Here is a 27,459-nt window from a genome sequence, read left to right on the forward strand (position 1 = left end):
AAGCTAGGATTGAGCAACTCGTGCTGCAGTAAACACTGATAAGGCCCCTTTATGTTGTAATTTATAAACTCCATATTGTGGTTTGGCTTAATCAAAACCACAAGCATTCTTCTCACAGATTCTTATGGGAACAATGGCTCTGCATTCACACTAAACAATGTAAAAAAGAATTTAGAGCTCATCACGTACACGCTATTTACACACACTCACAGACAGGAAAACACTGTATCAAATTTCATGTCAGAGCATACATTAATCTTGTTTATAAGGCATTTGGCATACTGTCACCTCACACCCACACAGGCCACAGGCAGGAATGAATTAATAACCCACTGTGGTAATGTGGTAGGCTTAATTGTTATGGCCTTAATAAAAAGGATAGGTTTTACTAAACATGTCAAACTTACATGTCTTACTTTTGAAAACATACATTGATGTACAACAGGCAAGGAAACTATGTGGTGCCTGTAATGTGTCTCTTGGCAAATGAGCCATTTTTATAAATGTGGCCAAACTCCACACTGCTGCAAGAGAGGTCTTTTTACTTTTAGGTCCGAAAAGTTTGGCATGGGCTCTAAAAAAAAGCCAAGAACCAAAGACAAAACAAACAAAAAAAAAACTATAAGACCCTTTTTTACCATCTAATGTTGATGTTTTTGTGTGGCTCAAATGAAATAGTGTGTTTAACTTTGTGCATAACAAAGAGTTTACTATAGATAATGTGGACGTCATTGAGGCAAGGATAGTGAGGCCTGATGACGCGGGAGGCTCTGTAAGAAAGCTAGATGATGGTAAGATATGTGGAACTGATCCCATTCCTGATGATCTAAAATGTGCTCATAGCATGCTACCTGACAGTGCTGTCAAGCTTAAACATGTAAGCAGTGGTGGAAGAAGTATTCAGATCCATTACTTAAGTAAAAGTAGCAATACCACCCACCATACTCAACTATAAATAAAAGTCCTGCATTCAAAACCTTACTTAAGTAAAAGTATGTAAGTATTATCAGCAAAATGTACTTAAAGTATCAAAAGTACTCATTCTGCAGTAAAACGTTCCCTGTCAGTGTTTTACTGCTGCATTAATGTGTATGTTGCATTTTACTGTTGTAGATGTTTAAGGTTGAGCTAATTATAGCTACTTTATATACTGTTGGGTTGTTTAAGCTACAGCAATGTAACATGGTCATTAAGATCATCATATGTTTGTAGCTTCGCTGTCCTGTGAGAACCACCTTTCTCAAAAAAGTCAACTTTTCATGAGCTCAGAAAAACAGCCCTGTTTTCAGCTTTGTGACGATGCATTTTCAAACTAATCCAAGGGTTTTTTTAAATTTTGCTTAAGAAGTAGGAGAATTTTCTCAATCCATAAAGGAACACTTCACCATTCAGTTAATCAGAAACATTTACATTCAAAATCACCACATTTGAAGATACAGGGTTTTCACCTGGCAGGAAGGGTACGAAAAATTGTAATCTGAAAAGTAACTAGTAACTACAGCTGTCAGACAGTGTAGTGGAGTAAAAAGTACAATATTTGCCTCTGAAATGTAGTGGAGTAGAAGGACAAAGCTGCATTAAATGGAATTACTCAAGTAAAATACAAGTACCTCAAATTTGTACTTAAGTACAGCACTTGAGTAAATGTACATAGTTACATTCCACCACTGCATGTAAGATTAATAGCAGTAATGCTTAAAGGTCTATAGCCATAGCTACTACCCTGGCCTGAAAGCTAGCACAATGTGCATTGTTGTCTTTAAATAATTCACTGCCAGTTTGTTGTCTCAATTCTGCCATACTCATGTGATGGCTCTAAGGATTTCCATTGAATCAGTCATAAAAAAAACTCCTCATGAATTGATAACAGAGGAATAAAATACCTGAGGAGTTTTACTGTTTACTGTCGTAGCATCAGACTATGCAGGTGTTGTTGTATTTAATTATCGTTTCAGTTATGTAAAGGGGTAAGACAGCGTGGCATACCATCTCTATTCTTGTTTATGGATGACCTGTCTGGGCAGTTAACGCTAAATGCATGCAAGACACGTTATGATTTTGTTCATCTTATCACACATCCTTTTCCAACGAACCTAACTACAGAAGGATGATAATGCTTAAAATCCACCGAATGCTCCTGAGTACCATCGTCTATTTTGTAGAATAGTGGTGCCTGGTGGCTGTTTTGCTGAAGTGCAAGGTTAACGATCCACTATTTAGCTTACTTGTTCACCTCGAGATTCAGCAATTTACTAAACACAAGTGTGTAAAATTAATATAGCATAACGCAAAGGATATGCTCTCACTGAATTAAATCACACGCCTCACAAAGAAACGTTGCTCCGCAGCACAGGGCACTCCAGTAAGTTTGCATTTCAAACAGATTAAATCGGTGTCTACAAATGTGTGCTAACGTTAACGTTAGCTATATAAGCAAACAAGGATAGCGGTTGCTAACGTTACAGTGCTGCCGGCTGAACGAACGACAGGCACGGATTTCTCTAACACAGGTCTTGAGACACAGTCCGGTGGTGTAACGTTGAATGTCTTTGTTTAAATTAGCTTCATTGAAGGCTATGGTTTTCTCAAATAATGGCCCAACAGTTTGAAACAGTGGTAGGGGTTGACAGTCTGCTAACCCACATTAGCATAACTAGCAAGCTAGCCAGAGCTAAAGTTAGCTGTGGGCATTAGCTGTAACGTTATCTGGCAGCTTCTTGCTAGCAGGCAAATTCGATGCTAAGTACCATCACAATTGGCTATGGGAGCATGGATTTGACTAGCTAATGTTAGCTGTTTTGATATGCGTTTCCCCTCATATATTCTTCTTTACAGGCAGCCATGTCAGGAATTAAAAGGAAAATAGAAGGCAATGATCCGGACTATGAGGATATTTCGTTGGTCCAAAATAGTAAGAGAAACAAAGCGGCTGAACATAATGGTAAGTTCATGCTCTGAACCCTGAGACAGTACACCTACTTTACATGTTGTGACAGCTAACAAGTAACTGTTGGATAACGGGTTATCCCGGGTCTGTAATATATGTGTCTCCTGCTTTGTCAGCCCGAGAAGCAGCAGTACAGAAGATTGAAACCATCATCAGAGAGCAGTTTTCTTTGGAGATGAAGAACAAAGAACATGAGATAGATGTGATAAGTCAGGTATCTGGATGATACTGGAAAAGTGACTTTTCTTCTTTTCATTATATCACTTTTTATTTCACTATATTTCACATGTTTTGTATCAATAATGCAGAAAAGATTGCATTGATACTGAAAGTAACTTACAGAAGTTATTGTTGTTCATTGTTTTTCCAATATTTTGCAGCGACTCAATGAAGCCAGGAGGATGATGGACAAGCTAAGGGCATGCATAGTGGCCAATTACTATGCCAGTGCTGGAGTGACAAGGCTCCCAGAGGTAAATTCTCATATATTCATACTCCGACATCTGTCAGTGGTATAGTACAGTAGCAGCAACCACCATTTCCTCTGTGTCCTAGCATGCTTCTAAGAGTGACCCTGCCGTGCTGAACCATCCAGCTATCCGCCGGTTCCTGGAGTCCCCATCCCGTTCCTCTTCCCCTCTCAACCAGGGCTCAGAGACTCCTTCTCTGGTCCACTCAGAGTCCGAGACCCTATCACAGCAAGGAGAGGGAGCTGAGAGGGATCGAGAGGGAGCATGGAGAGAGGACAGCAGCAGGCTGGAGCGCAGACCAGGGCGCAATACAGGCAAAGTGAGTTAAACTGTCAAAGATGCCAGGGTCAGTGATTATTTGATGAATGCAAAGCGGGTATCAACATTAATCTTGCATCTTTTTATCTTTCATTAAGCCTGTTATGTATTCCGTTATTTGTCATAGGACACATTTGGTGTGCCATTGTCCATTGGAGCAGAGCAGAGGGTGACCTACCACACTACTGGAAACGAGGCCTCTAGACTCTATGCAAAGAAGACAATCGTAGTGGGGAATGTGTCCAAGTACGTAACCAAAATAAGCAAAAGCGGGAGTTTTTTTTGCCATCTTTCTGACTTAGTATGTTGTAAAGCAGGTCTTTCTTTTAGGAAGTAATGAGACTGTTTATATTACAGAAGAAAACATTTTGTCTATTTTTCTTCTACTTCAATTTCTGCTTCTTTTTATATGAACTGTTGAATAGGTTTCAGATCACAAATAGACATTCCTTTATTTTAATGGATCACAAGTCAGAATATTTGAGAACCACAACCATGCAATCATAACATCAAAGTTTGTATTTTTATCAATCTCTCTGAAAACCTTAGACATTGTGTTTGGCAAATATGTCTGTATTCCAAATATACCTTTTGTTAAAAACAATGAGGTGTTAGTCATAGATACTAAAAGTACAGAGAAGCCAGATGTTTTGTTTGATTTGAAGTATCAAAAATCTTTTGAAATACAGGCATGGCACAAAAAATAACTCAAAATGGTGGTAGGATTTTTTGGCTGAAGTTGACCAGACTACAAGGAAAAACTTTGTTGATATGTGAAAGGTTTAATAAACGTTCGATAAACTATGCACTAGAGGGGTTCTTGTTTTGATTTAAGCTATTGCTCTAAAATAGGTATGTCTCTCCCTCAATAGTTTTGCACTTGTGTGTTTCTGTGTTTTAAAGCCCAGGCTCTTAGTTGAATTTGCCTTGTTTTTGCATGACTGTGCACTGAAGAGCTGAGCCATAATTAAGTTTTGCTACAAGCCCTGTCTTGATGCAGTTTGAAAATGCCTTTTTATAGATAACAATTCCTCAAGACTGCTTGGTTCAGTGTAATATGAAGCACATTTTAACTCTAGGAAGCTTGATTGACAAGGCCCACATATCTCATGCACACTAAAAATGGTTCATAGTTGTACATAATAAGAAGGCTTAAACCTAACATAACAGTCATAGTCAGTTAATAAAAGAAAAATGGGATTAGATGAGTTTAGGATGACCTAGATTGTCAAGCAATGTATCATTTAATGCATTTCGTTCTCTGACAGGTTATGTGAAGCTGTGTTGAAGTGTTTGTGCTAAATGTTCATGCTTGGATTTTTAGCCTGTCTTCCCTTAATCCTCTGTTCTGACCTCTTTTCCCTTGAAGTAGGTTCTAGTGAAAAACACAGGAAAAAGTACCAGTTCCTCTACAGTCTTACCTGCCCACTGCCTATCACACAAATGTCCTTGTTTGGCTACTTGTATAGTATTTAACTCCTCTTTTTTTAACTGTCTTAAACCACTTAATCACTATACATGCTAATTCTTTACTCCATCTGGTTGTTTTTCCTCTTTGTCTCACCCTCAGGTACATTCCCCCTGATAAGCGGGAAGAAAATGACCAGTCTACACATAAGTGGATGGTGTACGTCAGGGGCTCCAGGAGGGAACCCAGCATCGACCACTTTGTAAAGAAAGTGTGGTTCTTCTTGCATCCCAGCTATAAACCCAATGACCTAGTGGAAGTCAGGTTTGTGCCAGTCTGTTTTTCTACATATCTGAGGCAGACAAAGTATGTGTAAGCACTCCTCAGTCATCCACACATTTTCTGATACAGGCAAGGCTCCTCTCTTGTTGTAAAAATTAGCACTTGTGTGCTGTTTTATGTGATTACCTCTGGCAACAATAGCAGTCACAGAGACAGGGACAAACTTGTTCCAACAACACAATGTGTATTTATAACCTATATTATTGTTCTTGGTCAGTAGTTTGCCCCACCTCTTTCCACACACCACTTACCAAACTGAAGGAACTAAGGTAACAATTTTGGATAATAGCATCTGTATGCATAAAAGACCGTCTTCACCATCAGCTGACGTTTAATTCAGGGCATTTTTCAGATAGGCCTTTAAGTGCAAAAACAGTCTGCTGATGTTCACATTGTGTTACACAAACTCAGCAGTAAACAGACCATTGTGAAAATCCTTTAAATTACAGTGCCCCCTTGTGGCTATTTGATGATGGTGATTATCAAGTGTAGTCCCCATCAATCACAGCAGAAAATAAAAAACAGTGTGGCTTTTGGCCGGTGGTTAGTATTTATGCAAACTAAGAAAAAACATATTCATTATCCGGGTTGTACACACACATCATTAGGTGGGGTCTGTGACGTCATTTAGCACATAATGAGTCAGACTAGAAGTCAATATCAACATGACTAATAGTAGGCACACCTAAATCATACACGTGGTGTAGACAGTCAGAAAAACATGCATGTTTAAGTGTTTGCCTTAGCCCAAAGCACTGAGGTGTGTAGATTGGCGTCGCACAGTTCATTTAGGAATCACTTAGAAGGAACAAAACAAAACTTTTGGCCTTGAGTTCTGTGGTTGAGATAGATAGATGGATAGGATTTATCCTCTAAAAGTGGCAAAGGATTTAGTTTGCCCATGGCTTCTGAATAAATGATCTCTTTCATCAGTCAGCAATTCTTATCCTGAGCTGTAGGCTCTTGGCTGTTTCAGCTGACAAGGCGCTCACGTTGCCGTAGCAGCAGCTCTCTGACTGACTCAAGTCTTCATTCCCAGTGAACTCCACACAGGCCCAATGCTCTCTGCTGATTCTCGACACAGCCTGAATGTAGATGAAGGGATGAATGAAAGTAAGAAAAAACAAAAATGCATCATTCATAGGGTATACTTGAATAGACACTTGCACATACACATGCCCTTGTAAATGCAGGCAATCAGATCAGTTTCTGTTATGTGAGGATGAAAACCTCAAGCTTCAAAGGGGCCTTCAAGTCATTGATTTTAAAAGATTATTAACTCAGTCTATAGATTTACTTTCCTCCAGATTTGTATTTTGATGATGATACCTAAGGCATTTTGAATGTGTCTGTTCTCAGTGAGCCTCCCTTTCATTTAACACGTCGCGGTTGGGGTGAATTTCCTGTCAGGATCCAGATCCACTTCAATGACCCTCGCAACAAACGTATTGACATCATCCACCAGCTAAAGGTCAGACCAGATCATAGACCACATCATCACTTAGCTTGTTTTCCTCTTCAACAGTGTTTTTCCACATACAGTTTTAACTGAGCCTCTTATAGACTTTCCGATTTGTCTTTGATGTCCTCCTCCTTTTAAAGTAATTTGATTTAGTCATTATGTGCAGGCATCTATAATTTCGTGGACTTTACAACTATGAATTGTGATTATAATTCAATAATCAGTTCACTACCTCTACTTTGTAGCCTAAACTCCATAAAAGTCGTTATTTTCTTTTATTTTCCTACAGCTGGACAGAACATACACTGGGCTGCAGACACTTGGGGCAGAGACTGTAAGTTATAAATGTTCACTCTGTTTCCTGCAGTGACTTTTTTTCTCAGCTTTACTCTGACGACGAGCTATATTTCTTCCAGGTGGTTGATGTGGAGCTCCATAGGAACTCTCTTGGGGAGGACTACATCCCTCAGCCCTCTTCCTCCAAGGTGACTCACAGAGAGGCTAGCCCCACGTTGGCCACCTCCTTGGCCCAAAGTTATGGACGCTCCAGTTCTCCCATCTCACATGATCCCAGTATAGACAAAGGTACACACAAAGTATATTTACATTTTAGTAGTTAAAACTTTTAGTATTTTCTTCCCCCAAACCAGATTGGACCAGGTTTGCGTGATGTCATGGTCTGTCTTGAATTAAAAGCCTTGTGCTGGATACATTGCATTTTTACATCTGTAACTCTGTCACAGAATGCGTATCTTAAGTCTTGAGTAGGGCTGGGACTATTCATCTACATCTACGATATACGTCGATTTGCATATTGTGCGTCGACTCGTCACAGTGAAGTATGGCTGCACCCGGTCAAAGCATGGATTCCCCCGGAGAAACTGCAGCATTAAAACCTCGCCCACAATCTCCCCTCGCTCTACCCCTCCCGTGCGGTCTACTGACAGTCGCACATGCTCTGCAGCGAAACACAGAGAGAGAGTCTCCTGTTTCTGTAGGCCTACTTATGCCGTTGTTTTGTAAAAGCTTGTAAGTGCACCTGTTGGAGCCGGTGTCATTCAGTGCCACGTTGGTTTCAATCGTTTTCATAGGCGAATTCATTAACAAGCCTCCTCCACACGCGGCTCACCTGCTGTTGTGAAAACGGAATCGTTGTTGAAAAAATCCAAAATTTTTGAGCAACTTTATAAATGATAGTGCTGACAAAGAAAGTCAACAGTGCAGACACATGTGGGGAGAGAGAAACAGAAAGAGGCAGGCAAGACTGTGTGTGTGGGGGGGGAAAGGGAACTGAAGGGAAAAACAAGGTGAGCACATTAAAGTAGTCTGAGTAAACACTAAAATAAGGTGGTGAATTAACTAGAATTAAAATGGTAACATAAGATATAACCTACTAGAAATAGGGTAATATATTAATTTATTCTTTCATATATTCAAATATTTTCAATAGAATAATATATTTTTTGTTGCAGAATAATGCCCTGCAGTACATACTTTTCTTGTTACATTTGTTTGTTTTAAAGAGAAAATTATTGAATAAAATATTGAAATGTTAAGTTTTTGATATTCATTTTGTGTAAATTAATTATATTAATCAAGTAATAAAAATATATTCTTTAGAATAATCTATAAATTAGTTGTTAGATAGAATCAACGAATCGAAGAAATAATCGTTAGATTCATCGCTTAAAAAAATTGTTAGGTGCAGCCCTAACTCAGATTTTATTATTATACTGAGTATATTATTATATTATACGCTCCCATTTCCTTCTAGGTTTCATCAAAGCAGAGATGGGGAGGTCTGCAGGTGGCCATAGCTCCAGCCTCACTGCTGGTGAACGCACCCCAACCCGACCCAAAGTTGGTGACAGGATCACTCTGGGTTCCCATGGCAACTCTGCCTTCCAGCCTATCACAGCGAGCTGTAAGATTGTCCCACAAGGACAGCCACCCAGCCCTGCTGAGTCTCCCGGGAAATCGTTCCAACCAATCACCATGAGCTGTAAAATAGTTTCAGGTAAATGTCTCCACCCAGTGGCCATTTCTCTGTGTTTCTAAATAATTTTTCATAAATAAGACATTTTGCGAAATTGGATTTTGTCACTCCAGTGTCAGAATTTTAAGTTACACAACACCCTTTCATCTGATAATTCTGTTAAACAGCCTAGTTTCAAAAACTTACTACTTACCTACTTTTTAAAACTCTTATTTCAGCTTTATGCAGGTAAAATACGAATACCACTAAGAAATGCTGACAGCCGACACTTGTTGACTACAGTGTTGATATTAAACTTTGTCAGAGTTCCAATATTCACACTATTGTTCCGTCTCATGTATTTTGCACACTTTGTTCCCTGGCACTGATGCTCTTTCTTTACTTGGTGTTATTATTTAAAATGCAGTCATCGTTAGGAATATGCTGTACTGCTCAGGAGGGAACAAGACTTCTCATGAGTTCCTCCAGGCACACATTTGCTGTTGTAGGCAAAAATTGTATAAATGGTTTCTGCAGAAAATTAAAAAATGTTTCTACCTCATCTGACTTCGCTAAATCTGCATCATGGATAGTTTTATTTGGTCCAAATTCAATTAATGTCTACTTGACAAGCAGTGATGCGAGTGACATCACTGGTAGGCTGGTCGCACAAAGGCAACCAAGAGGGGAAAGAATAGACATAATTTACAGGTTCATATATGACATAGCATTTTTCATATATTCAGATTTCAAAGCACGTGTATGAAGTCTGGGAACCCCTAGCAAAGCAAGCATATTAGTTTCAATGTTGCATAAAGGCTTATAAAAACTTCTGAAAGTCTGTGATTTTATGTGCTTGTACACATTGTTTCACTCATTCTCTCGACAAAGGTTCAATCAAAAATCTGATTTAGCATGGTGTTTCACAGAGTTAAAATAATATTCACTCAACCCTCATAATTTGCCCTTGAAAACGTTTTTTTGTGATATGGGCAAAATCACAACAAACTCCAAAGCATTCATGTACTTATTAACCTCCTTAAAGAGAATTATTCATCCAGTAGCCTGTGCACTTTCTCCCCAACAGGGTCTCCCATCTCCACCCCGAGCCACTCCCCGCTGCCCCGCACACCCACCACCTCCACCCCTGTCCACAGCAAGCAGAGCTCTTCGTCAGTGCTCAACAACCCTTATATCATTGTTGACAAGCCAGGTCAGGTGATCGGCATGGCTTCCTCATCCGCCGCCTCCACAGGTACACATCTACTCGGTGTCAAAGTGCCGCTTGAAATCGGAAGTGGACCTGCAGCGAAATCAAGAAGCAGTGTCTGAGCTGCCCACATAGAATATAAAAATGGCTGTGAGGAATGTACTCTATAGCGGAACAGATGATGAACAATACCCTCTAGACTCTTTCTCTTTCTTTCTCTCTATTTTGGTACTTTTTTCTTGCTTGTCCTCTTTTACCCCCTTGTACTTTCTTATCTAGCTCTTTGTACTCCCTCCCTTCTGTTTTTTGTGGGGGGATTTTGCTATGTCTCTCTCTGTCCCTGTGTCTCTCTTTTGTCCCTGTTTTGCACTCATAAAATATGACATCTAGTGAGCCAGCAGGATTGCTGCTGGAAGAGAGGTTACCATGGTGACTGAGCTGCTGTGTTTCATGGCCAGATTAGGAGGATGAGACCCCACACACATATCAAGTTTTATGTGTTTGTGTGTGTAGTTCCCCATAAACAAGGTGTGCAATTATCTGGAAAGATGCTTGTTAACTCTCAGATGAAGCAATTGTGCACTTAATGTGTGCATCAACCCATCATGCAGCAGAGTCATCTTTCATCACGAAGGCTGTTGCATTCACTTCATCACATCCGCAGCGTCAGTTCCTATTCCACTTAGGAGCTCTTTCCTCTAGATTGCTCACTCTCTCAGCCACTCCCACACTTCCTCCACAAATGCACAGCTCAACCAGATCTGGCAGCAGGACTGGAGTGCTATTAAGTGATGTTTTATCAAGCTGGATGAGGTTGATGTAGGTGTTGTGGCTGATTCACCAATCCTAAAACACATTTTAATGCAGTAGGTAACAAACAAAACTTTAGCAGTACTTGGCTCTGTGAGTAAATGCAGCTGCCAAAGCTCAGCTTCAACACCCACGTGGAGCAACCCTGGCAGGAAAATGTCACCTTGGCCTTGAAGTCTTCTGAAAAGATAGCAAGAACTGCAGTGAGCCATCACCAGTACAGTCATCTCCTCCATGACTTATTGTGTGTGTTTTTGTGTAAATTACTCCATAGGAAGCCCCTCAGCCAAACAGTCTGCTGCTCAAGGAACTCGCTCTCCAGCCCCTAAAGTTCACACTGGCACCTTCCTCTCCTCAGGGGTGAAGGTGAGTTGGTAGAGTCTTAATGGTGTCACCCTTTAACATGAATTCTTATGAGCTAAAACATCTCTTTTTACTATTTCCACCAATGTGAAGATTGTCTGTCCCTGTAGTATCTGTGTCTTTAACAAAGCAGGATGGTATTAATAGTAGCCCAGGGTGCTATCTACATCAGATGTGAGTGCATTGGCAAGCCATTTAAATGGGACATCACTCTGAAGATAGGAGAGGGTGCAGGGAGCATTGCATGGTTCTGTTTCACTCAGTGTCAATACCCCACTGTAAAATCCTCCCACTCCCACATGCTCATCATCCCATCACCATCCGCAAAGAATGAAATACGATTTCACTTAAAATTTCTGTTTCTTCACAGTTGGCTCAGATTCTACAGTTGTCTCTGTTGAAGGCTGCTGGCATCTGCTGTAATACTAAAGGCCATGGCAGATGGGGACAGATGGGGAATATAAAAACATCTCCTTGATGAATAAATGATGATGCTGATTTTGAGAAATAAGTTTTATGCAACAAATTTCTTCTCACTGCTCTGCTATCTGTAGCCTGTTGAAAAAGAATAAGGGGAACTTAATTTTACGGTCAAAATGTATCATTTTTATCACAAAAGTATTTGTGTTTTTAATTAGAGAGTAGAATTTACACCACTTACAACAGTTGTAAAATGTACAATCTATTGTGGTTTCAAGGCAGTGTGGCCTTCCTGTTACAATCCATCTCCCCATGTGCACTGACTTCTTGTGCAGGTTATTATCAAGCAGGAGCCAGGGGAAGTTTCAACACAGCAGCAGCAGATGGTTAACACCGTAACCAGCCACCAGCAACCTGCCGCTACAGCAGCACACCAGTTTGTCGCAGTAAAGGGAGGTCACATGATCTCCATGTCGGCCCAGAAGCAGGCAGGAGGGGCCACAGGGGCCACAACTAGCAAGGTCAGTCTCTCTTGCATTTGCCCACACGCCCTTACACAGAAGCACATCACTGATATTACATGTTAATAGTGATATATATGTGTTGTCAAAAGTTACAGTCATTCAGAAACTACATTTGGCACTTTGCTCTCATTTCTAGATGTTAGGAATTCCTGTTAGCTCAACGCTTCAGTCTGCAGTCAAACAGGTGGCTATCAGCAGTGGACAGATTCTGGTTGCCAAGGGCAACCCTTCTGTCTCCAAGGTGATGGGTGGGAAGCAGGTTTTGGCTCAGGGAGTCGCTAAAGCAATCGTCAGTGGAACCAGTGGCATCTCTGGTCAGCAGGCTGCTGCCAAGGCAGCTGGTGGTTCAAGTGGCAAGAGTGGAGGTCAGAGTTCACACCCATACAAGTGCACATGATGCACGAGTTCATGTGACGCTAAGGCAACATAATTAATCGTACAATTATTACATTAACAATTTAGAACTCATCAAATTAAACATGATATGCACATTTTAGAAAGTTGTATATTTAGTAACTGTTATGTAACTAATTATTAGGAAAAATTATTTTCTGACTCAAAAGCATATAATAGAGCCTGTCATCTACATAAGCTTGCACTTGGGGCAAAGTGTTACTTAAAACATAATTAGCCAAGGAAAATTAATTTATACTGTATATTAAGATCAATTTCCTTTTCCAAAATATGCAGTACAATTTCAGAGGTGGGTGAATAATTATTTTTTTATTTCTGTGTATGTCCTTAGTGATGGCTACTCTTCAGCTGCCAGCCAACAACCTGGCCAATCTGGCCAATTTGCCTCCAGGCACCAAGCTCTACCTGACCACCAACAGTAAGAACCCCTCGGGGAAGGGCAAGCTGCTTCTCATCCCACAGGGAGCTATCCTCCGAGCCTCCAGTGCAAGTGAGACATGCTACATCCTATATTAATCTTTTTAAATGCAGACCTTGGCAAAAGAACTCCGTATTGGTTAATAGTCATTTAGGCATGCCGCCCTCACTTTTTCATTCTGATTTTCAGTCACGTACTTGACACACTCCTGTCAAGCTCTTGGAAGTTCTGGGTTGTTTTCCTACTTTGGGAAACCCACTTCTCAAGTGACTTACAGATTATGGCTGCTACACTACCTTCTGGACAGTGAGTCAGCCATAGCCATCTATTTCTGTCTGCAGTGTATTTAATGTGCACTGCGTGCTAGAATCCCTCACACAGCACACTTCCTGTTAAATTGCAGTGAGATAAAAGAAATTTAGGAGCATCCCATAATATATCTAAATTACAAATTTCACAGTAGCAAACCAAAATTACTCTGTACATCTCTGCTTCAGAATCATTTGTCTAAGTAAATTATGCTTTGAAATCACTCAAATGAATGAATAGAAGCTGAGCTGTAATTTGGGATAAAGAACAGGATTGTTGATCAGATTTGAGACTGATGTGTACGTGGCTGTCTGTAATTTAGGTCAGCAGTCCCAGAGCAGCTCGTCGGCAGGCGCTGGGGGCTCTCAGACCTCCTCCTCTTCCAGCAGTCTGCCTTCCAACCTCTCCTACACGTCCTATATCCTTAAACAGACCCCACAGGTGGGTAGAAACGCATTTACGCTATAGTACAAACCTTAGACATGCATACTCTAGTACAGTGCATCTGGAAAGTATTCACAGCGCTTCACTTTTTCCACTTTTATTATTAATTCCAAAATAGATTCAATTCATTATTTTCCTCAAAATTCTACAAATGATACCCAATAATGACAACTTGAAAGAAGTTTGCATGAAATCTTTGCAAATTTATTACAAATAAACTGAGGAAAAAAAAAAATACTCATCTCACATGTACATAAGTATTCATAGCCTTGCTCAGTACTTTGAGTATGATGGTAGAAGCTTGGCACACCTATTTTTGGGCAGTTTCTCCAATTCTTCTTTACAGGACCTCAAATGCCATCAGGTTGGATGGCGAGTGTCGGTGCACAGCCATTTTCACATCTCTCCAGAGATATTCAATCGGGTTCAAGTCTGGGCTCCGGCAGGGCCACTCGAAGACATTCAGAGTTGTCCCATAGCCACTCCTTTGTTATCTTGGCTGTGTGCTTAGGAAGATGAACCTTCGCCCCAGTCTGAGGTCCAGAGCGCTCTGGAGCAGGTTTTCATCAAAGATGTCTCTGTACATTGCTGCATTCATCTTTTCCTCGATCTTGACTAGTCTCCCAGTTCCTGCTGCTGAAAAACATCCCCACAGCATGATGCTGCAACCACTATGCTTCACTGTAGGGATGGTATTGGCCAGGTGATGAGCCTGGTGTCCTCCAGACATGACACTTGCCATTCAGGCTAAAGAGTTCAATCTTTGTTTCATTAGACCAGAGAATTGTTTCTCATGGTCTGAGAGTCCTTCAGGTGCCTTTTGGAAAACTCCAGGTGGGCTGTCATCTGCCTTTTACTGAGGAGTGGCTTCCGTCTGACCTCTCTACCTCACAGGCCTGATTGGTGAAGTGCTGCAGAGATGGTTGTTCTTCTGGAAGGTTCTCCTCTCCACAGAGAAACGCTGGAGCTATGTCAGAGTGACCATCAGGTCCTTGGTCACCTCCCTGACTAAGGCCCTTCTCCCCCGATCGCTCAGTTTGGCCGGTCGGCCAGCTCTAGGAAGAGTCCTGGTGGTTCCAAACTTCTTCCATTTACAGATGATGAAGGCCACTGTGCTCATTGGGACCTTCAATGCTGCAGAAATTTTTCTGTGCTTCCAGACAATTCCTTGGACTTCATGTCTTGGTTTGTGCTCTGACAAGCATTCTTAACAGTGGGACCTTTTATATAGACAGGTGTGTGCCTTTCCAAATCATGTCCAATCAACTGAATTTACTACAGGTCGACTCCAATCAAGTTGTAGGAACATCTCAAGTATGATCAGCAGAAACAGGATGCACCTGAGCTCAATTTTGAGTGTCATGGCAAAGGCTGTGAATACTTATGTACGTGTTTTTTTTTTTGTGTTTTTTTTTTCTCGTTTTTTATTTGTAAAAAATTTGCAAAGATTTCAAACAAATTTCTTTCACGTTGTCATTATGGGGTATTGTTTGTAGAATTTGAAGAAAATAATAAATTTAATCCATTTTGGAATAAGGCTGTAACATAATAAAATGTGGGAAAAGTGAAGCGCTGTGAATACTTTCCGGATGCACTGGATAACATTTTTTTCTTTGATGTCTTTTGTGTCATTGTGGATTCTTATTTTTGTTTATTAGAGCATTAGTATTTATTTGATGGCATATTTTGAGTTTTAAGTGTTTCATCAAAGTCTGTAGGAAACTGAAGGTGCTTTCACGTTATCCATTTAACACTCTTCACCACAGTTACAAAAAGCAGATTTTATTCCCTTGCATGACAGGACTTGCGTGCATGGTCTGCAAATGGGGTTTCTTTCCTTCGTAAATCTCAGATTTTTGTATTCTAGTAGAGAGGTTGAGCCTGATGTGTTCTTAATTAGACACATTCATTATAGCAGCATTGATCCTGCAGTCAGCTTTAGAACAGTGCTGTCTGTGCATTTAGCCATCAGCATATAGTGAAGTTGTTCAGAGGTTTCCACCTACATTTAAAGTAAGGTAAAAGTAACATTTGGGCTGTGTTTCTTCATAATGATTAATCTTCAAGGTTAAGTGTGTTTTCTAAGTGTGAGTTTTACTAATGTTCTTAAATATATTGTGTATATCTCCCTAAACAGCTAAAGAGCAAGTGCGTGGGCGCACACACACATAAACACAAGCTCTAGTTAAGAACTAAAAGAATGATGAATTGATTTCAAAGGCTAATAGAATTAAGCTATTGCTAAAGCTATAAGCTATAGCTGTAAGCTATTAGAATATATGAAAGATGAAATAGTTGATGTAATAGATGTGTTTTACATCAGAATCGTCATACCTTGCACATTATGAAAATATGTTGTGTGGTCTGAAATTAGACCATGACAATTCCATTGACTTTGAATTTAATCAAAGTAATATTTTATTATGCTTGTCTATTTTACCCAGGGCACGTTTCTGGTTGGCCAGCCAGCACAGGGTTCAGGAAAGCAGGGAGGTTCCACTTCAGCAGGTCATACAGCATCATCTCCGGCAACTGTTACCCAGCAGGCCATCCGGGTGACAGCTGGACAGAAGGCGGCCATCCTGGCTCAGGTCAGTATGGGTAGCAAGACTGAGGGCAGGACTTTGCTGTATCCTCTACAGTGTCTGATACTAATGGAAGCTGCTATAGTTACAACTGTTATGTGTGTGTCCCTTTACTGTTTCACAAGGACTAACAGCCCAGTTTTGATACAGTTAAGAGCTACAAGCACTGTCTGACTATCTGATATTGTCTTTGGGGTATAAATCACTGAGAATCTCCCAGGACAATCTCCCGGTACAGTTTAGAGACACACGTGAAGACCACCATGTTTTCACCCAAACACCACAAAGCTGAGCAGTGGTCATGACCATTCACACGCATAACAATGTTTTTTTTCTGGGTTGTTGTGCCAGACTGAAATGGTTACTATTTAGTTTGAAAACATAATTGTTCAAACATTTGAGTATAGTCAGTTTTTCCAGTATGTGAGTATATGTGACTCGTCCAGGCATCAGCTGGTGTAGACCTGACTCACCCATGTGCTGCTGGGCTGGAGGTGGACAGTTCCTCTCATGCTGTTTGACTTTACATAACAACGTAACCACTTTGCACTCCTGAAAATATGCTGCGGCTGGTTACAAAATTGGTATTACAAGTAGTATTCACATTCTTGGAGTGTCTGCTATAGAAAAAGGATTGAACTGTGTGGGTTTGTCAAAGTCTGGAAAAAAGTTCACTTTGGATTTTGTATTGATTTACTGTACTAATTAATCTTCTGTCACTTCCTTGCCAGTTTTAAGTATGTTCATGTAGACTGTTGTTGTGGATTGTAAGTGAATGGTTGCTCTTAGTTTCAGATCCTAAATTCAGCTGATTTCAATGATTGACAGGTGGTTGGCGGCCCCCAGGGTGCACAGGTGAAGTTGTCTGATGGCTCTGTGAAGACGGTAACAGCGGCAACAGCAGGCCACTTGTCCAAGCCGGGGACGACCACATTGAGGATGACAGGCGGAGTCATCACTGCTGCTAGCTCCACCCCCAGCTCTGCCAGTGCCGCAGCAGCAGCAGCAGCCAGCCAACAGCAGGCTAGTTCCAAGTCTTCATATTTTTCTGCTTTATTCTGCCTCACAGCTGTTTCATTAAAATGTGCTTGAAGTATTCCTTTTATGGTTTTATTTCCCAATTACAAAAATAATTGGTTTGAATGGGTTTTTGTGATTTGTGTTATTTTCATTGTGAAGTTAGACACTTTTGCATAAGGAATAATCCCAGTTGATGAATTTTCACTTTTACACTTTTGTACAAGTCTGATAAATGTTCTAGTGATTTGCCACTGCAGTATGAATACATGGAAAACAGGAGTGATCCAGTGTGAGTGCAGTAGCAAGGTCAATGTATTTATCAGAGAGTTTAGATGGTGTGTGAAGAGCCCTAAGCAGTCCATCAGCAATAATATGGGTTTGGGTGATTACAGCTTCAGAGTCGTTGGCCAGGCCTCATTAACTTGAGAAATGGAAACACACAGACTTCCTAGAGGCTCCAACACGCAAAAACAAATATGTATACACTATGTAACAGAAAAACACTCACTGCTCAACACAAAAGAACACATCACTGCTATTCCTGTTTTGGAAAAACAGCCCTTTCAGTACTGTTAATTGAATTATGAGGACTCTACGTGAGAGAAATTGACTGTTTTGTCTTTGAGAATTCCATAAAACCAGTGACCTGATCGGCACATCTCACTCCGGGAGTTGCACGGCACTGGAAAACAAATTTGACCAGAGCAAAGAAAAAACAGTTAACACTAACTCTTAAGTCCTGCCACAGTGAATTTAATTTCCTAGCGCTCCCTCTCTCCCTTCTAAACACTTATGTGTATTTTTAAATGGATTGATCACATAAATAATTGTCATATGCTGTCATGTAACTGCAGAAGAGGTGAGATGTGTGTTTTTACACCTTGCCTTTTTAAAAAGTTTTGTAAGTGAAAGTTGTCACCCAAATAAATTTTGTTGTTGTAGATCACTGTTATTTCCCTATGTTGTTACATGGAAATATGTTATACACACTATAGTATTTGTCATCAGAACAATATTAATACGTTACAACTCTGTTAAGACTCCATGGGCATCTTTCAGTCTTCAGTGCTTAGTTGACTGATATACACATTGAAAGAGTGCAAAATGGCAGTGTTTCTGTTTATTTGCTGGTTGACAGCTGTGTTTCTGTGCGTTCTGTGCAGGCTACCGATGGTGGGAGGTCTGCCTCTCAGCACCACTCGCTCCTGGTGGCAGCCAACCAAGCAGCAGTAATCAGTGCAGCTAAGAGCGCCAGTGCTGCTGCTGGAGGCAGCCTGTCGAAGACGGCTGTGGCCACCTTGGTCAAGGGTGTTGGCAACTCTGCCGCAATGACAAAGAGTGCTGTGGGTTCAACTGGAGCTGTAGTAACAGTTGCCAAAGGCATTACCAACATGCCTGTCATCAGCATGTCCAAGGGTACAGGAGTGGGGACTGTGGTGGGTGTGCCCAAAAGCAGCGGCACGTCATTGGTCACTGCAGCCTCATTAGTCAGCGGAGTGGCAGCAGGAGGAGGGAAGACAGGTGCTACTCTCTCAGGTATGCAGAGAGAAACCTCACACTGCATTTATCACTTGGTTTGAATGTGTGTACAAGTTCAATTATTTGAACAAATATAGTACAGGTCCAGCCACAAATTGCTCTTCATCTGGAGTGTATTGTGTTTTTTCCAGGTATGCTGAAGATCCACTCTGGAGGTTCCAGCTCCCAGCAGACAGTCTTAACCATCCCTGCCAACCAGCTCAAGCAGCTGGGGGTTGGCACTGGGTCTGGAGGGCTGCAGACCATAATCATGCCTGTTGGAAAAGGTAAGCATGTCTGAGATAGCACTTTGAAACATATATTTAGCCTGCCAAAAAATCGGCCTCATCACTAGTTCATATGAAGTATCTTTTATTACCAAAATAGATAAAAAGCAGTAGCAATGGCATTTGAATAAAACATGAAGCAGCATTGACATTGACATTGACTGCTTTGTTGGTGTGCCACATCTTTTACAACAAGTGTCTGAGGAACGAATGTTGAAATATAGCACGTTGAGTAAGACTTTAGTAGCTAAAAGCAGCTTTATTCAGTTTTTCTTTCTGGTCTTTTCTGAGTTTATTTTGCCAATACATGTGACTACATGGTGTGATTTATTTGAGACAGACACTCAAACATGCTATAGATTCTCCTCTCTGTAGTAAACCATCTTCCTCTCCTCTCATTTTTCATCTAGCTGTTAAGCCTATTTACCTAATGGGCCACTGATCCATCCTGTGTGTGTGTGTGTGTGTGTTTTCTTCTGTGTATAGTAGTGTCTAAAGGCCCAGTCTCCAGTACTCCTTCCTCCTCTTCCACCACCCCTGGAACTGCTGGAGCCTCCCCAAGTCCTGCCAGCCAGGCATCCCCCTCCCTTGCCCTGCCTCTGGCACAAGGTGAGAGGGGTCCATCCCCACTCCGCCCACTCTCCTCTCTCATTTTTTCCCTCTTTTATTTCCAACCTCTATTTTCTTCCATTCTGTCATAAGTTTTTGATACTAGTGGCATAAAAAAACAATACAATACTTTGTTTTGGCACTGATACCAAAAGGAAAGTTACTTGATGCCTTAATTTACTGAATTAACACATTTTTATACAAAAAAACGTAGTTTTACAAAGTAAAACTAAGTTACTATGTTACTCTACTCAAATGCGTCAGTGTTTAATACAAACAACAAATAAGAACTTCAGGCTTAAACGAATAGTGTGGATTTATTGAAATGAATCTTTCACTCATACTTGCTTTTCTGCTGTCACTCTCTGCTGCCACAGTGAAGACAGAGCCAGGTGCTGGCACAGCTGTCACAGCTGGTCCATCACCCCCGGTGACTGCTCCTGTCCTCACTTCTGTCCATGTTGCCTCTGCGGCTACCACAGTCAAGCAAGAGCAAGGGGCAGAGAACTCTGCACACGACCTCATCAAGTGAGTGCGATAACAAGTCACGATGCTACTTTAACTTACAGCGCATTAACTGATTCTTAGAAGGATAGATAATTTATTGGCTGTTAAGAGGAAAGGTGCAAATGCAGAAACAGATTTTTTTGCTGAAACAGACGCTGAGTCATCAGAGTGCAACAGTGTTTTTTATATATTTATTTTACCACTTAAGTGTTTACATCTCCATTTTTAACTTGCTGAACTCAGTTAAGAAAAGTGTAGCTTCATTTATTAAAGCTATCACACAGCTACCAGCATATTAATGGAGGGGTTTAGGAACACTTTCTCTTCCTGGCAGCCATTTCAGTGAGTATTTTCTGGTAGTACACCTGACACTTGTGATTCCATTCTCAGCACTGAGCACATAGAGACCATGATGCAGCTGCTGACAGCTGTGGTGAAGAAGTTCCCTCTGATTGTGCCAGATAAGAGTGAGTGAGGTTGACTTCCATTTTGTATGCTTAAAAACCAACTCCATATATTGAAAAAGCAAATACACTGGGTTTTGTCAAGCTGTTTTGTAATTTTGTTTGTTTGTTTAGCTGAAGACTCCCATCCATTCTGTGCCTCTTCAACAGAACAGTATTATTCCTGGAATATTGGCAAGCGCAGAGCATCAGAGGTGACTTTGTTGTTTTGTGTGAGTGTGTGTGTGTGTGTGTGCACATGATAATAAATGCTGTACATTATCTGTGCTTTTGAATCCACTGAGGCTTTATAATCACTAAAACTGCTGATAGGACAGTGGAGATATACATTAGCTATGAAGATTATTTTGGTGGCAAAAAAACAGAAATGTAAAATCATCATACCGTGTTTCATGAAATCATGCAAATTAGAGATGCAACGATTAGTTGACAGAAAAATAATCAAATATTTTCAAATAAATTCATCGTTTTAAATGTTTCCAGCAAAATGCCAAAAATCCTCTGAGTCCATCATCAATTGTGAGGATTTGCTGGTTTTCTTTTATGTGATAGTAAACTCTATTTTTGGGTTTTGGGGGGCTGGGAAACAAAACAAAACATGTGTAGACTGAATAATTAACCGACTAACTGGAGAAATATTCAGCATATTAATCGATAATAATAATAATCGTTAGTTGCAGCCTCAGTGCAAATATTGTGATGCGCTTACCACCTTTGTTAAACATTATTGGCTGTCTTTGCTGTGCTTCAAAAAGAAGAAGCAGGATCACTTGTTTTCTCAGGATTAAGTGTTATGTTGAACACACTTAACTGCTCTGCATGCAGAGCAATTTCCTTCAATACAGATTTAATTTAACCCCATTAATATCTCAGAGTGACAGCACCCACTTACCAGCAGTTACTCTCCAGGTTCCAGGGTGAGGACATCTCTAATGTGATAATTTGCATTGTTTGCAGTTTTGTTGTCTGTGTAATGTGTCTTGGTGCTCAGTGCTGGGCCCCTGACTCAGCGAGCTTTCTGCTTACCTCATGTCTCCCTGTCTCCCTATGTATCTGGCCAGATGTGTATCTCTGCTGGGTTGTCTCCTTTCATCTCTTCCTAATGGGTTCATCAATAGCTCATACAGACCAGCCCATGTCTTAGCTGTCTGTTCTCTTTCTCTACCACTATGAAAGGCTCTCAGACGAGCCCAGACATGGATATTTATATCTACAGGTCCCTAATTTACTTAGGGGACAGGGGACTCAAAGCACACCATTAGACTGTACGAGGACAGGGGAAGATGGGCTGCAAAGTAACCTATACTGGACTGGAGAGATTGTACATGCCCAAATGTATGCACGTCCCGTCTTGGCAGTCACAAAATGTTAATTTATGTCTAGCTGTGGATTTTAGGGCTTTTAGGCCTAATGTACAGTTTTAATAGATATCAATAGATATTGGCATGTCTCTGTATAGCTTCAGCGAGCAGTGGCAGTAAAGCGGGTTGTCCAGGATGTGTTGGACCGCTCGCCCCGTCTGCAGGCCCTCACCCCCCCAAAGACCAGAGAGGTGGTGCAGTGGTGCCGGCAGAGGGGCTACACGCCACCTGACCTCGAGCCCCAGCGTAAGAATGATGACGAGTCCATCGAGGATATCCTCACGCAGATAGATAACGAGCCTGGTGAGTTTGGGTGTGTTTTTGGTGCATAGCTTCTACACGGGGATTATTTACTTTGGCTTGTTTTTGCGATTTCAAAGTCTACTCTTTTCTGTTTTCAGCAGCGCAAAGTGGATCAATATTTTCCCTTCAGTGTTGCATGTGTGGGTGTAGTGCTTCTGCAGTTACCAGCTGGTCCAGTAATATTTTTGCAGTCCAGTGGTGTGTGAGGGCGGCCAGTGTGCAGCCTCAGTTTTTTTTGTTCAGCTGTGTTGTTTTATTCACAGGGAGTTCTCATTAACTCTGTCTTTTGTCTCAAGGGTGAGAGATAAGCTTAGCTCAGTGAGTCACACACTCCTGAGACAATATGATAATCTGAGTTTGTTTTCTCTTTGTCTCGCCGCCTTGCACAAATATCTTTATTTATTATTGTCACATTGTTGAACTAGTAAAATGAGCCAATATTTCACAAAAGCAATCTCTCTGACATTTTCTCACCTTTCCTTTAAACACAAGTGTGAAATACTGATGCAGGTGTTGTTTCTGCTTAACTAGGATGCCGCCGCTTGTGAAATGGTGTGTTAAGTGTACATGTGAATCTGTCTGCAGAGTGCCCGACGACCCTGAGTAGCTGCGAGGAGCTGGTGCTGCGGCTGGAGCAGATGCAAGCTCTGCTGAAGACTGAACCAGAGGAGGCAGACGACAAAATAGTCGACATCATCACCGTGACTCCGCCTTGCCAGAAACTAAAGGTTAAAGAGGAAGAGCAAGAGGCTGACGAAGAACCTAAGTTCTTCCTGGGCCCCTGCGTGTCCGCCCAGTTTGTCAGTGAAACAGCTCAGCAGGTCAGGAACCTCTCTGAGGTTTTGGAAGTGAACAATGCAGAGAGAGTTGATCAATTTAACCAATAACATACTGGTATTGTGCTGCTTCTAGTAACTGACTTTTTATATGATGACTCCTCTGTCTCTCTCAGATCGGGGTAACCTTCCAGCCAGTCGAGGTGGAGAAGAATGTGTTCGCTCCTGTACTCGAAGCCATGATTCTGAAGGTCGGTCTCAATACAGGCCAGAACAGGAAAAAAAGTTGGCCGTTTACAGTAACTCATTACCTCAACATACCCTTGACTAGAATGATGAATATACAGTATGTATGAGATGTACACCCGCACAGTATTGCATGTTTCACCTTGTACTGTACGAAAGAGGGGGTTTCTTTGTGACTAATGATTGTGCAATGTGTTTGTGTGTGTGTGTGTGTGTGTGTGTGTGTGTGTGTGCGTGCATTGCAGGCTACTGAACAGTTTGCCAGTGACATCCTGAGAGAAGCTCTGGCTGGGGCCTTCGCCAAATCCCCTCAGAACAGGTCAGCCTGTTTGTTTGTTTCTTCTCTCTAAAATGCAGTCTGCTTAGTCTTCAATTTTTCACTAGGACTACCAGTTTTCTACTCTGATTATTATTATTATTATTATTATTATTAACTTGAAGAACAATCAATAAATTATACTGAATGAATATTCCATAATTGGCATTATTGAACTACAGAACTTAAATTGTTTCAATAATGAAAGAATAATATTTTACTTTGTAGAATACTGTAGATACACAATATGGGCTATATGTTTAGCATGTTTGTTGGTTTTAACAAGTTCTGAAAACAAACGTTAAAAGGTAAGCCTGGCGATATTTCATATTTTTCTTTTTCTGTCAACAAATACCAAAACCAACTTTGACCAAGTATTTTCTGTGTATCTAAATCTTATTCCTCTGTGCTGTCGAGCTCCATTTGTGTCCACAAACTATTAAAACACATTGATGAGTTATACTATTGCACTGGGTGACATTATCATTATAGAGAACATGGGCACTGTAGTTTATTTTCAGTCAATGCCACATACACAGTCCCGCTGCTGTTAATACTTGCTAGAGCGCCAAATGTGTATTAGTACACCATACGAATACACCATTTACTCCTCTTTTGAGTTTGGTAAAAAAAACTACAGTGCCCAGCTGTTTTAGGAAATTTTTTAACCTTTATGTAATATGAAACAATATATTTGTGTGCTTTTTTTTTTTTTTTAAGATTTACATCTTCAGTAGAAACAAATGGGCTCAGGACTGAGGTACGGCAGAGTAGGGAAAGTATCTGAAAGTATTGAGAGACAGACCTTGTTGGTTTTGTTTTTTTCGTGGGAGTTGTTGACAATAAGAAAAAAATATAGAACAATGCCAGCCTGATTACTTTGATGATCAATTCAGTAATGATTTCTATTATTGGCAGTAATAGTGTGTTTTGTGCTCTGTAATAAATCTGCAAATACCGGTAACATCTGCCATCTTTAGGACCAGCTTACCTAAGCATTTGCATGCCGAAACCAAGGAGTTGAATATTTGTTTAGTTTTTTTTTTTTTTTTAACCAGTCATTATATGCTTTGGTTAAACATCAGTAAATTCTACTGTCCTTGCCTGCAGAGTATTTTGTGCCGTTTGCATGGTGTAACACAGCGGGGCACTGAACTGATACAACAGACCTCAGAATGCATTGATTCAGAGCTGAACATTCAACAAAGCAGTTAATGACAGTCAACCAGAATATTCAGAAGCCAACCAGTGATGTCCCAGGCAGACTGAAACACATTTCCTGTGTGTTGCTCAAAATCCTAACTTTGTAACATTGGTGTTTGCAGGGCTCCTAGAGAGATCACAGCCATGAACATCCACCAGGCGGTTGGTAGCATCCCCACCTGTGACTTCCTCACCAACACACACATGGGTTATCTATCTAAGGACAACTGAGGCATAACAAGAATGACATTGACTGGTAACTGACATACAGACGTGAGGACTGTCTGACAGCTCTACTGTGTGAAGAAGATTCACACCTGGATGTAGTCCTGCTGCCTCACGTTGCACAGTAATAACTAATGTACTGTATTCATTAACTTGATCATAGAAGGGCTCAGCTTGCTTCTCACAGCAGCGGAATAACAAATGTTTCTAATACTCTGGGTATATTGTAACATTTTAGTCCTAATGTATGGAAAGAAGCGGCACTGTGGGACTCGTATTATTTGATCTTGAGAGGCGGTTGTGCTCTCGCTTACCTCATAACAAGATTTTAATGATGAAGTGTTTCCTGCCAGACAGCCAGCTAGTCATCAGGGAAATGAAGCCAGTGTGACTTACAGGGCTAAATAATAACATCAGACAGCTGTCCCCCTCTTTCTTTCTTCATCCTGCTGTCACGTCCCCTGAATTGGGAACAAGATTCAGTTTACCAGCATTGGTGAACCACAGATTTACAGCAAGTTGGAAACACTACTGAACATCTGAGTATTCAAATTCTCTATCATTCACGTCGATAGTAATGTCTGGTGGGAACTTTGGGCAAAGCAAACGGAGAGATTCTTCCAAAAGTGTCATTGCCGTGGCAACTAATGATCGTCAATACGAACATCCTTTGATGTATTTCAGTGTTACCTGGCAGAGGTAATTATGGCTCTTGCAATACTGCTGTTTTCTAAGGCTCTTCAGGAGAGGTAACTGATTCATGTTTCTTATTTTTAAGTTGAGATTGTTGAGAAACCACATGGCTGACAAGTTAGTCATACTGTCATTATGAATTTAAGACATCACTCTCACTATTTATCTTCTCTCCTTTGCGAACCAGGTTTGATAGCAAGTTGAAAGTGCTTTTAAGCGTTCTGTTTAACAACCATAATGTGTCAATCATGTAATGTATACAGTGTATATGACCAATATGAAATAGATGGTGTTTTCAGATCCTGTTTTATTTTTTTATCTAATAACAATAACTTTGAACAGTAGTGTGTGTGTGTGTGTGTGTGGATAGTGGATGTAGTCATCACAGAAGTTAATGAATTTGATGAGAAGTGAGTGTTCGTGTGTGTTTTGTCGGCTGATGTAGTGTTGGTAATTCTGCTTAATGTGGAGCTTTGCATTATGTTAATGTATAGATGATTGGACGAGTGTTTGGCATGAGTGGTTGTGATGCCTGTTCAACCAAATTAGTGTACAAGATACCCAAACATTGTATTTTCATCTATCAGTGCAAACCAAAAATATAATCAATATTCTTGTAATAAACAAAGAAAACTGCTTGAATTATTTCTTGCAAACATGACTCGTGGAACTTGTTTGATTTGGGGTTTTTTTGTAAACAGGATAGATTGTGGACAATGAACTGGAGTATTTCTTAGCTAACCAGGGATAGTGATGTAGGTACCTGTTATACTCAATATGGCCAGTTCACCCTAATTACATAAACACACATTAACACACTTAAAGGTCCAGTATGTAACATTTAGGAGGAGTTATTGGCAGAAATGGAATGTAATATTTTTAAGTGTGTTTTCATTACCTTAGAATAAGCCTGTTTATATCTACATAGGGAGCGGGTCCCTTTCCACGGTGGCTGCCATGTTGCACTGCCATGGCTCTACATTGGGCCTTTAGCATTTTTCGCAAGTTTCACGGCCACCGTAGTTTCTCCTACACGCTTGAAATGGGAGGGTGAGGCGAGCAGTATTCAAATGGTTGCAAACTGCAATTTCACCGCTAGATGCCACTAAATCCTACACACTGGACCTTTAACCTCTAGTGGTATCCACCCTAGCTGACAGTTTTGGTTTAATTTGACCAGGTTTTAAAATATCTGTCTGTCTCTAAGATTTCTGCCGACACCCTATTACTATTGAGGTGGAGACTGTTGTTTCAGTCAGATGATGCAGATGAATTCTACTATTCATAAGGAATAGTTTGACATTTTGGGAAATATGCTTCTTTGGCGAGAGTTAGATGAGAACATTGATGCCACTCATGTCTGTCATGTCTCTCATGCAGCTGGAGCTAAGAGGCAACCACAAACTAGTTTTTACATGACTGTTTATGGAATAAACATATGAGATGCAACATGTTAATTAGTGAGGTGTCGGTAGGTAGATTTTTTAACTTTATGCTAAGCTAAGCTAACCA

The 27,459-nt window shown here is 40.7% G+C and overlaps 1 protein-coding gene across 4 annotated transcripts; it reads left to right on the forward strand.

Moving 5' to 3' along the window:
- Positions 1–2,155: 2,155 nt before the first annotated feature.
- yeats2 (YEATS domain containing 2) lies at positions 2,156–26,608 on the forward strand. Of its 4 annotated transcripts, none has more exons than XM_044219139.1 (30): positions 2,157–2,362; positions 2,836–2,941; positions 3,064–3,161; positions 3,328–3,420; positions 3,503–3,736; positions 3,863–3,981; positions 5,306–5,467; positions 6,845–6,956; positions 7,237–7,281; positions 7,364–7,532; positions 8,722–8,964; positions 10,010–10,177; positions 11,217–11,308; positions 12,061–12,246; positions 12,386–12,614; positions 12,995–13,153; positions 13,713–13,831; positions 16,279–16,425; positions 17,248–17,442; positions 18,603–18,975; positions 19,110–19,244; positions 19,731–19,853; positions 20,231–20,381; positions 20,751–20,827; positions 20,939–21,018; positions 22,284–22,488; positions 23,074–23,309; positions 23,441–23,515; positions 23,756–23,829; positions 25,152–26,608. In XM_044219139.1, the coding sequence occupies exons 2-30, from the start codon at positions 2,842–2,844 to the stop codon at positions 25,258–25,260; spliced, it is 4,308 nt and encodes a 1,435-aa protein (XP_044075074.1). In that variant the 5' UTR covers positions 2,157–2,362; positions 2,836–2,841; the 3' UTR covers positions 25,261–26,608. The 4 variants fall into 4 exon arrangements, with proteins under 4 accessions (XP_044075077.1, XP_044075074.1, XP_044075076.1 ...); XM_044219141.1 differs by having other exon boundaries at positions 19,734–19,853; XM_044219140.1 differs by lacking the exon at positions 2,157–2,362 and adding an exon at positions 2,381–2,510.
- Positions 26,609–27,459: the final 851 nt, after the last annotated feature.

Source organism: Siniperca chuatsi, linkage group LG13, assembly GCF_020085105.1.
Source record: "Siniperca chuatsi isolate FFG_IHB_CAS linkage group LG13, ASM2008510v1, whole genome shotgun sequence".
NCBI classification, from domain to species: domain Eukaryota; kingdom Metazoa; phylum Chordata; class Actinopteri; order Centrarchiformes; family Sinipercidae; genus Siniperca; species Siniperca chuatsi.